At 44.0% G+C, this 12017-nt stretch overlaps 1 protein-coding gene across 4 annotated transcripts in view; it reads right to left on the bottom strand.

Annotated features, from left to right (window-relative positions):
• LOC311047638 (GRAM domain-containing protein 4-like) overlaps window positions 1–12017 on the bottom strand; it is a 139927-nt gene that overhangs the window by 14794 nt on the left and 113116 nt on the right. For all 4 annotated transcript variants that reach the window (XM_084060419.1, XM_084060421.1, XM_084060420.1 and 1 more), the window contains 7 exons: window positions 9771–9796; window positions 8693–8784; window positions 3592–3683; window positions 2741–2789; window positions 2489–2560; window positions 1794–1837; window positions 1375–1484 (listed from right to left, as the gene is read on the bottom strand). In XM_084060419.1, coding sequence (XP_083916545.1) covers window positions 1375–1484; window positions 1794–1837; window positions 2489–2560; window positions 2741–2789; window positions 3592–3683; window positions 8693–8784; window positions 9771–9796 — 485 coding nt within the window. The remainder of the gene's footprint in view (window positions 1–1374; window positions 1485–1793; window positions 1838–2488; window positions 2561–2740; window positions 2790–3591; window positions 3684–8692; window positions 8785–9770; window positions 9797–12017) is intronic.

The following is a 12017-nucleotide window of genomic DNA, read 5'->3' as shown; positions in this document are numbered from 1 at the left end:
CATCATCCACACCCCAGCTGGACATGATGCCTGGAAAACCTCCCTGGGGAGGCGGCCAAGATGCATCCGTACTGGATGCCAGAACCACCTCAACCACCTCTTTTTCTATACTAAGGAGCAGCGGCCACTCGGCTTTACTCCGAGACTAAGGAGCGATTCAGACTATGGTCCATGTTGTGATTAGTGTGAACGCTGCGTACCGTTCCCTGGAACGGAACGCTGAACCGCACCCGGGAACGCCAGGGGAGGTATAGTCTGGGGTCCGATTGATGCGTTCTCTGGTACGGAACGCTGCAATGTGAAAGCCACCCGTACCAACAGAAGGAAGTGGACTATACATATATCATTTATACATCACATTAGTGACACATGATTTTACCTGGGTTATACCTTCTGATAGTTCTACTTGAATGTTGACATGAAATAATAATCGTGCTAGTTAGGGTTGCCAACATCCAGAACTGGAGAAACGGGACCCATGCACGCGCGCAGTGCGATTTTTTCCGGGTTTCCCGCGGATAAAGTTACTTTTTTTTGTTACTTTATTTCGGTTTTAGGGTTAGGGTTGGGAACAGGCTGACATGCCACACAAACAATGATGCCGTTCCCACCGGAGAAAATCTCACACACACACACACACACACACACACACACACACACACACAAGCACGCGTGCGAGCACTGTGCCTGCCCTGTCAACTGAGCGGTCCTAGCGCCCTTCGCATACAGCACACAAACACGCAGCCAGACACACTGCAGTGTGCTCAAACAGAAATATATTTTTTATTTTTCCCTTTACACCGGAGTCCGGGACACGCCCCTTTTGGCTCAAATACGGGGCGTCCCGGCTAATACGGGACTGTTGGCAACCCTAGTGCTAGTGTTTGAAAAAACCCATGTGTAGCGAGCGCTGCCGTTAGGATAAAGATACCAAGGATTAGTCCTTGACGTCACTGTTATGCCACCAAGGATGTGTCAGTGACGTAGGTAATTGTCAAGCGGGATTTTCAGCCGATGTTACGAATCGATGTAATGTTTCAAAGACCGTCAGCGCACACTGCTTTGGTTGTGTATTGTTGTTCTGTTATTATTATAACTCAAGGTACACAGTCAAACTTTATTATTCTCTCTAAACTCTGACAAGTGACTCTTCTGTCACATGACATTCTCTATCTCCCAAAGCCCCATAGTCCACAGCTCCCCTCTGAGGCACATAAGTACCATTACAGTTGAATGAAGTGTACTCGGGTACGGAAGAATCTTGGCCAATGTGAATGCCGGCCAGCGGGGAGAGGGTTAATCGTACTCGGGAACAGTTCGAATCAATCGGACCCAGTCTGATTACAGTAAGTACAGTAAGTGGAGTGCATGTACCTATCATGAAGCCCACTAGTTTGTACGGCAGCAGGCAGGATGTGATGAAGGTTATCCACAGGCCGATGTACAGCTTCTGGGTGATCTCTGGCTGCACCCACATGAACAGACTGGAGCACAAGAAACACACACACACACACACACACACACACACACACACACACACACACACACACACACACACACACACACACACACACACACACACACACACACACACACACACACACACACACACACACACACACACACACACACAAAAAATTAGGTGGACCAAAGGCAAAAGTATCTGAGAAATATTTACAAGGACAGACTGGGATATTACAGATTAGCAGATGGATGCTAAGCAACACTCATTAGCATACGCACACACGCACACCCACCCACACATTTATTACAGTAAGGAAATATTGACTCACTTTTTGATTTTCTCAAGGACATTGGACATCTTCCCAAACAGGTTCTGGTTGAAGGAAGAGCACAAAAAAAACACGTTTGAAACTTAGTGAAGAGTTAAGCTCTCCAGGATCAAAGTGTTCGCGGCCCACCCACCTGACCACTTAACAGTACAGGGCGGTCTGTCCACACTGTTAATAAATGTGGTCACTTCCTCAAATGGTCACTGAGAAGCGAAGTGAAAAAAACAACAACAAAAAAAAACTAAACAAACGCTGAATGACCGCCTCCGTCTGGATTCCAGGCTAGTGAACATAGTCTATAACAGTCGTTCTCAAAGTCCGGGGACCCCCAGGGGTCCTCGAGGGGGTTTCCAGGGGGTCCCCAGCCAAATTAATAGTTAGGAACCAAATTGACCCTTATGTGTCTGTAACTCTAAGAGTGTACAAATGGAACAAAATGGACCTGTTAGCGTCCATTTGGTTCCATTTGTACACTCTCAAAGAGTTACATTAACACTGATGGTGATACTACAGTGTAGATTGTGACCCCGAAGAAATTTAAATGGTTGAGTCACTGGCATATCTTTTCAAATGGGGGTCCGTGGGCTTAATATGTGTCAATTTGGGGGTCCTTGACGCAAAAAAAGTTTGAGAACCACTGGTCTTTAAGACAAAACGTCAGTTAACGTCACCGTCCATACACACTCACAGCTCACCTGGGCCTTCTGTGCTACATCGAGTACCAACTGGAACTTCTCAGAAACGGTCAGGTCTTCTTTGGGAGGCTCCTGTCAAACACAAATAATGTAGTTATAAGTTATAAGGGAGACCACCTCCAACATACTGCAGATGGACTAGTTATATTGTATTAACATACTCTACCATACAGATTGGTTAAAACAAAGTTTTATTAATTGACATTGATAGTTAATTGACCATAGATGTAAATCAGGGTGTTGTTATCTCACCATAGGCTCTGAGACTTCAGGCACTATACTCCACTGAATCCTCCACCCTCTGAGAAGCAGGAGTAGAAAGTCAACAATGTCATGATGCTAAGTTCATATATCAATGAAACATCCATTTGAACCCATAAGACCTGGAACGCTGTGTCATTTTTTGATTTGCTAAAAAGCATTATTTTACAATTTGGCTATTCAAAATAGCAGAAATACAAGCTCATAGCGCGGCACCGAGTGCCGCGCTACGAGCTTGTAGATCTGCTATTTTTGAAGAATCTTGAAAATGTGCGCAAATCTATGAATATACATATTTTTAAAGCGAACATTTGTTACTCAAATCTTTGCTTCTGGGGGTCCCTGGAACAAAATATTTTGAGATGGGGGTCCGCGGCTAAATACATATCATTTTGGGGGTCCTTGACATGAAAACGATTGAGCACCACTGATATAGAAACATACGTTTTTCAGAATACTGTTGGGATTTAGGAGACATGTAGAATCGGCTTCAGGTCTTAATGGGTTAATAATATAATCGATTTTGGGTGGAAAAACTTTATTTTTTGTACTATTATTTCTAAAATAGGATATACTGTAAACGTGCTTCAAGATCATTTGATTAATCAAAACAAATAGACAGACAGACAGACAGACAGACAGACAGACAGACAGACAGACAGACAATAAAGTCATTGATGGTTGAAGCCTTACTTTATTATAAATGAATCACATAAATGAACCCATTTATGTGATTAAAAATAAAAGTGCTAAGTGAGTGTTATTGACACTGACCTCACCTTGCCATGAGGGTAAAGTGAGTGTAATTGACATGGATCAGAATAAAGTGCATAATGTGTCACCTTGCTATGAGGTAATTCAAGGAGAGCCGCAGGATGGCCAGGAACAGGAACATGGGGATGGCCCAGCCGTGCCAAGCGGCGTACATGTAGATCTGTGGAAAACACAAACACACAGATGGAGGGAGAGAGGGAATGAGACAGAGAGGGAGATAACCTAAATGTTATCATTCACATTCTAATAATTGTGATGAGCCAATGCCTTTTTTAACACATCGGGTGCCAAACACGGTCTGAACCGTGTGTTTACTTAGTGGCGGTTCCGAAGCTTCGGTGCCGTTCACGGTCTGAACCGTGATTTCAGTCTTTTTGTTTTTTTCGTTTTTCTCCGCGCGGGCGGGGCTAGAGCAGCTCTGGGAGCACCCATTGTAATCCTGCGAAGGAAGTGCCAGATCGCTCACCGGAAACACTTTTTTTCCCCCCATCCGCTTCCTGTCTATTTCCTACTTTGAAACGCCTATATCTCCAAATCTGTTTCCTGTGGGGAAAAACGGTCATGCGCGATGCGCGATCCCCCCCCCGTTGTAACCCGCGAGTGGAATGTTATGGTTCCAGCCAGTAGCCAGGCTCATGGCAGAACATGAATCGATGCTTTTTTTTGCGTGGATTTGCTTGTAACGCACGCGGACATTTTAAACAGCAAAGCGCAGTCAATGGGGATAATGCTGGCACCCACGGTAAGTTGTTATGAAAAAATGCTGGCACCCGATGTGTTAACAAATTAATTGTTTTGTTTTATTGCTTAGATAGATTTTTTTGTTCCGTTTTTATTTCACCTTTTACTGTGACTTTATTATGATGTTCAAAACAAAAAGAAACAAAGAAATAATCGTGTGTGTGTGTGTGTGTGTGTGTGTGTGTGTGTGTGTGTGTGTGTGTGTGTGTGCGCTCGCTCGTGCATGCCTGAGCGAGTGTGTGTCTGCCTGTATGTCAGTGATCCTTGTGTTAATGTCGGGCAAGTCTTTACATCCAGTCATCATCTCCTTCTATGAACATTTCCCTCCAGAGTTTGGGACTGAGCTAACAAGCAGGAGTCAAGGTAAATAATTGATGCAAAGATGAACGAGTATTCATGGATTCAGGGAGCAGGAGTGGATGTTTCTATAAATAGAGGAGCGAGGGGAGATGGGAGGAGAGGCACTGTGCTGCTGATTACTGTGATCTAAGCAACGCAGTTACACCGTACGACCACAAGAGGGCACACTGTGTGTGTTAGGATGTTGGCTGTGGTGGAAATGTTATTTACTTTAAGTAATAGTACCAACAGTATAAACATATGTTGTTATGCAAAAAAGGCCTGTATTAAACATTTTACACAATAAAAGATATACAAGCTCACAGCGCGTCACTTCGTGCTGCACTGCAAGCTTGTACATCTGCTATCTTTGAACATTAAACTTTTGTAACACAATAAGTACCTCAAAATTGCACTTAAGTACAATACTTGAGTAGTTGCCTTCCACCAGTAGCTGTGTATTAGGATGTTGTACATCATCGCTGTCGGCGCAGAAACCTCTTATCTCCATACTTTAACTTTTTGTGTTTTTTCGTAAACGAATGCCCTACTAAGCCTACTTGATCATACTACAGCGTCACACAAAAGTAAGTATAGCAGATCTACAACCTTGAGAAAAAAAGATGAGCTCGAGCTTGTAGATGTGCTACTTTTGCTATTTTTGTATTAGAACAGGGGTCTTCAACGTTTTCAGGCCAAGGACCCCCTAGCTGAGAGAGAGATGAAGCAGGGACCCCCTCTATATTGTATAAAATTGTGTTTCAGATTATACTTTTTTGGTTTACTTGGTCTGCTCTTTTTTCCCCCCTCTACACCTATACCTCTTTGCCAAAAATAGCAGATCTACAAGCCCACAACGCCTCGCAGCGCGAGGCGTTGTGGGCTTGTAGATCTGCTATTTTTGGCTAAAGTTCTCCTCAGAAAAGGGATGCTAGGGTTCAAGAGGTTAAGGTAAAAAGAAAAATCATATCACACAAATATTTGGCGGACCCCCTGTAGTAACTCTGAGGACCCCCTAGGGGTCCCGGACCCCCTGTTGAAGACGCCTGTATTAGAATCCTGAAAAGTAACAGTTTTGGAACATATGAGGTTTCCCCCCGACACGGACGACATTGTAGATGAAAACAGCCTCCTGGGAACAGAGGGATAATTGGCTGTATATATGAGCGTGCTTGCACACATGCCTGTGTGTGTAAGTGGGTGTGAGTGAGCGTGTGGTGCCTGTGTGTGTGTGTGTCGTTTGTGTGTGTGTGTGTGTGTGTGTGTGTGTGTGTGTGTGTGTGTGTGTGTGTGTGTGTGTGTGTGTGTGTGTGTGTGTGTGTGTGACGTTTGTGTGTGTCGTTTGTGTGTGTGCAACTGTGTGCATATCGTTGGTTTCAGCAGCGATTATCAGGCAGAAACCTTGTATCTCCATATTTCAACTTGTATGTTATTGTAAGTGAAAGTGGTTATGTCTTTGTGCTTTTTATAAATATCTAAGCAATATAAAGTATATAACAACGGCTTGTGACTAAATATTAACTACATTGGATCCATTGGAAACACATTATTTTTTTTCCTCTCCATTTCCTGAAAATGTAACCGTTTTGGACATACAAGGTTTCCGCCTGACATCGACTTTAAGTGGGTGTGAGCGAGTGTAGTAGTGCTTGTTGTGTGTGTGTGTGTGTGTGTGTGTGTGTGTGTGTGTGTGTGTGTGTGTGTGTGTGTGTGTGTGTGTGTGTGTGTGTGTGTGTGTGTGTGTGTGTGTGTGTGTGTGTGTGCTGTTTTGTTTGTGTTTATGTGTTGTCATGAGCCTATTCCCTCTGCAACTTAAACACATCAGTGGCTTCCTGCGGTGCGCGCGGCGTGCTGACAGACAGATAGGCTGTGGCGTACGTCAATGGAAAGCATAGCTCTTAAAGACGCTGTTCTCCATGAGGTCTGGGCTTTATCACAAGCCTGGAAAAAAAACATCTATCAGGAGACCAACACGGGGAGGTCAATGTCATTTACACATCTCTTTTGTACATTATCGTCGCTGTCGGTCAGAAAGCAGCTATCTCTGTCTTTCAACATTTTTATTTTCTTTAATAAATCAGTTTAGGGTCGAAACGCCGTATCAGCTGTTTGTCACAAATACAAAACCCTTGGTGCATTCAACAAGTGAGTTGCGAGCCCCGCTTTGCTCTTTTACAAATATTGAACCAATTAAAAGTATTAAAAAGTGCTTCTGACTAAAACCTCCTGACTCTATTGGATCCTGAAACTGTCGGTCAAACCACCTAAATCAGGTCTGACTTCGTCATTCTCATCAATGATGGGACAAAACAACCATCTCCACATTAATGGTCAAAAAACCTCCCAACTCCACTTGATCTGGATTTGGGTAAAGTGATGATCATATAAGGTTAAAGTGAAATATCCCTTTAACTGTGGTTTATCTCCTGAACTCTGATGAAATGTGTGTTTCACTGTTACACAACGTGAGCTCCCTCAAATTCCCTGAAAACATCTCAATGAAAAACATCTTGTTTTGCTCACATTATCTGGTGTTGTGCAACTGACAGCCTGAACAGGTGAGTCAGTGGGCGTGTGTGTGTGTGTAAGTGTGTGTGTGTGCGTGCGTGCATGCATGCGCGCGCGTGCGTGTGTGTGGTGGCGATCCGTAAGGAGCCACAGTCATTTTAACTGCCACCCTGAACCTGTCACTCACTCATAACACCCACGCCCATTTACACACTCCTCCGTTGGATCAACCACATGCGCGTGTGTGTGTGTGTGATGCCCAAACAACTGTAGTAGAATTTGAGAAATAGACATTGTGGAGGACAATTTTCCTGGTCCTCACAAAGAGAATATGGTTACAATTATTGTGGGGAGAATTAGGAGAAGATGCAGGTTGGGGTTACGGTTAGGACTGCTAGCTCTATAAAGTATTGGTAGCTCTATAAAGCATATCAATGGGGAGCAGGTCATTATTGAGAAATAAACCTGAATTTCTCAATAATGACCTTATGGCTTATTACACGGGTACTAATACATAAATTAATACATTGACCCAAAAGTAACAACAAAACGATTTGAAAGATGTTTTAAACAACGGGAAGTGTCGACTAAATATAGAACCAATATTTTGTTTGTCTATTTCCCACCTAAAATGTTTTAAAACATTCTTGAGTATACTGTTTAGTTGTAATGGTGTAGTTTACGTGGTTGCCATGTTGGATACCGGAAAAAAACATCAAGCAACGCAGATTGATAAGAGCCAGGTGCTCTGAGTCTTTGATTAGACAGCGGTCAGTTATTGAATTAAAAACATAACAGACCGATGCATTCAGTGATTGACCAATCATTCAACCAAGCTGTGCAATACATTGGTTCTCAAAGTGGGTTCCCCTGGTGCCCTTGGGGGGTCCAGGGGGTCCTCAGAAAAAGTAGTAAATGTACTGTAGCTAGCATTGCAATGATTTTACCCCCCCCTATAGACAGTTATATAACTGTGATTGTGGGTGCAGTTGCAAAACAAACCCAGTGCATTCTTAGTACCTGATTGATTCAGCCTACAGAACAACAATACACTCAGTCTGAGCCTGTTGAGAGCTTTTGAAAGAAAACATTGATTGAGTCTGCAGCCTTCAACCATCACAACAGGCTCTTTTTAGCTTCACGTTCCAAACAGAAATATTAAAAGATATTGGTAAACACTATCTGGATTACTTTACACGTACCGACTTTTGCATTTTTAACCACTTAAAACCTTCTAGTCTTAGAGAACCAGACATGAGTTGAAACGTGCTCACTACTTTTGACCCCCCACCCCCCCTTCCTGCCGTTAACACCAAATCTGTTTGGCAAAAAATAGCCAATCTACAAGCTCCAACGTACGTTGTGAGCTTGTAGATCGGCTATTTTTGGGCGCATGTGGCAGCATATGGATTCTGGGGGGGGTTCAAGTGGTTCAGTAAATATTGGCCGATACTGATGAACGATTAACAGTGTATCTCTACGTGTGTGTGTGTGTGTGTGTGTGTGTGTGTGTGTGTGTGTGTGTGTGTGTGTGTGTGTGTGTGTGCGTGCGTGCCTGCGTGTGGGTGTGTGTGTACTCACGATGAAGGCGATGGCAGACGTGTACACAGAGTGCCAGCTGGATAAGGCAGAGAGGTTCCTCATGAAGTTGGTGACGGGTTTGGCACCGCGCTCTGCACCGGGACAAAGGACCGTGCATCACAATGATGTCAAGAACATTGAGAAAAAAACTCAACTGAACAGTGTCTCGAATGCTATTCAAATGTGAGTCGTCAGTCAGTTAGCCACTTTCAACAAGGCGTCCGTAATTGGGCATGTACTGTAGGCAGAAATATAAATAAATAGCAGAGATAGCAGATCTACAAGCTAGCTCACAACTAGGGTTGGGATCCAGAACCGGATTCAACATTGAAGAACCGGATATCGGCTCAATCATAATGTGGAACCGTGTCCGGAACCGGTTTTATCACATTATCAAGCTGGTATGTGGACTTCACCTCTGCTATACAATTACAATTAATTTAATTTCAAAGACCACCATAACTCTGAGAGTGTACAAATGGAACCAAAAGGACCGTAAGGACACATTTGGTTCCATTTGTACACTCTCAGAGTTACAGACCTGTAAGGGCCCCTCATAATACTTGGCCCCCTCCTTTTTTCCCTCTACAGCAGGGGTCTTCAACAGGGGGTCCGGGACCCCTAGGGGGTCCTCAGAGCTACTACAGGGGGTCCGCCAAATCTTTGTGTGATATGATTTTTTTTTACATTAACCACTTGAACCCTAGCATCCCTTTTCTGAGGAGAACTTTAGCCAAAAATAGCAGATCTACAAGCTATTTTTGGCATTGTTTTTTAGGTGTAGAGGGGAAAAAGAGCAGACTAAGTAAAAAAAAACACTTTAATCTGAAACACAATTTTATACAATATAGAGTAGGGGGTCCCTGCTTCATCTCTCTATCAGCTAGGGGGTCCTTGGCCTGAAAACATTGAAGACCCCTGCTCTACAGTCTAAACCGAATATCTTTGCCGAATAGAGCCAGTCTACAAGCTCCCAACGGCACATTGTGAGCTCGTTCACTTATTATGACAAGCCCAGAATAGGGACACTAGGGTTAAGTGCTCAAAGTAGATATGGATGTAAGTGATCACTACTTACTGAGTCGTCTCATGTTTTCCGTCAACCTGAAAAGGGAGAGAGAGAACAGTTTGCATTCAGAGCACGTTATCGGCTATATTAAGACCAAACCATTACAGACGGACGGTAAAGAATAATGGAAGAAAGGAGCCGTGGTGACGTCATCCAGTGGTTTCCACAGACCCCGTTTTGAGACCATTTCTTTCAGCAAATTCAAATTCACCGTCTAGGAATCTCCGGTTCCGAATAAAACCGGAAAACGAATGCCATTTGGTGGAAGGGGAGCGAGGGCGGGTCTTCACTCAGTAGAACCAGTAGAAGCATACTCTTCTTTGTAAATCATTTAAAAAAATTATGGGAGCATAATTTAACAAAAAAACGAACTGTTTACATATTGAAAACCCATGTTAATTCGAAAAAGTGCACTTTCCGGATTTTTTTCTGACCCCTTCCGGTACCGGGGGCCGACCGGAAACGAAATAAAACTGGCTCCGTTTTTTTCGTTCCCATCCGTTTCCTGTCTAGGAATCAACTTTGGAGTCGATTATCTCGGCTGTTGTTTCTCTCACCGCATCGCACAGTCTAACGTAATCGGCTGTAACTTCAAAATGGCGGAACGGATCGGGTCGCAGTTTTCACTGCTTGCTTCACACGGATCCCGTGTTTGTGTCGAACCAAATGAACACGAGTTTTTACCGAATTTAGCGGGGTCTATGGCGACATGAAGAAAACAAAAAAACAACAATATCAGCTCCAGTGGCATCAGCTCCAGTGGTATGGATGCTTGCCGCCTGGACCAAACACAGTGTTCATTTAATCACACTGCACCGCACGCAATTAAACCGGTTCGCACACTCATGCTGGAAGAGCCAGCGGCAGAACCGTTTGGTCTCGGATCAGGTCCTCATGCCGCCCGACCCCCTTCATGTGGGGATCAAACCTGTGGCCTTCGGGCCACAAGGCCTCGCAACACACTGCCTCTAGCATCCATCCATTAAAGAGAACCAACAACATTATTCACTTTGCATTTGAATAATGTCCTTGTCCTACTGAATTCACGCCCCCTTCTTTATTATTCAGCAAAGTCAAAGTGTTACGTATTGCACAACTTAAAACACTTACACCTCAGGCGGTGGCAGAGTTCTTATTAACAAATGCAAATAATATATGACCTTTTCGGATATCACTTGTTTTTTAGTTTTTTTGTCTTTTGTTGCAAGTCTGCCGTATCGATACGGTATAGACTCTGTATTGATACGCGTATTGGCAAAGGACGATATATTGGCATCTGGATTGTTTTGAGCACAGCCTCTTCCATCCATCCCTCCCTCCTCAGTAGTACTTCCTGTATGGAGGGGTGCAGGCGGGCGGGCCAGCCACAGTGACCTTGTTTTCATCCAGCACCTCCTGTGACTCACTGTCTTGTCGTGAGGACTGAGTAACAGACGACAGAGAGAGAGATAGAGAGAGAGAGAGAGAGAGAGAGAGAGAGAGAGAGAGAGAGAGAGAGAGAGAGAGAGAGAGAGAGGAGAGAGAGAGTGGAAGATTCAGCCTCCTTCTCTCCAGACCCATTTGTACTTAGTCGCTCGCCAGTGCCGCGCGCCGAAAATAGCCGATGTACAAGCTCACAGTGTGCCGCAGATGCGACGCGAGCTTGTACATCGGCTATTTTCAGTATATCGAGCCTTTATATCTCTATCTCTCTGTCTCTCTCTCTCTCTTCTATTTTCTTCCAGTCTAAATCATCAAGGTCAGAGTCTGTCATTGAGTATGTTAGTATATTAGCTCTCTCCCCCTCTCATTATAACTCTGTTGTTCACCTCTTTGCCATTAAAAACTGTTCCTTGTTTGCTGGGGACTCGACTCGCCGCAACCCTTTCAAGGACCCCCTGGGGCGGTCCCCTCCCGGAACCCCCACTGTGAGAACCACCGCCTTAGGCGCTGCCATGGTGTATGACAAAATAGATTCATTCATAACAGCCGGAGCGTGAAGGTAAAGCAAACAGACAGACATGCACTTTGCAGTCTAGAAGTCATCAGCAGCATAGATTATCCCATTTAGACCTGGAACGCATCTGTGTTCTGTGTCACTTTAGTTTTCTTTGGCTATTCAAAAATAGCAGATATACAAGCTCATAGCGCAGCACCGAGTGCCGCGCTATGAGCTTGTAGATCTGCTATTTTTGAAAAATCGTGATTTTTTTTTTAAATACTTTTTTTCCGAAAAACTGTTAGGATTTAGATTTGTTTTAGAAGCGGCCTCAGGTC

The sequence above is a fragment of the Gymnoscopelus microlampas genome (genome assembly GCF_963454915.1).
Source record: "Gymnoscopelus microlampas genome assembly, chromosome: 6".
Classification (NCBI taxonomy): Eukaryota; Metazoa; Chordata; class Actinopteri; order Myctophiformes; family Myctophidae; genus Gymnoscopelus; species Gymnoscopelus microlampas.
The sequence above is the reverse complement of the archived record's forward strand: the minus strand, read 5'-3'. Positions and strand labels throughout refer to the sequence as shown.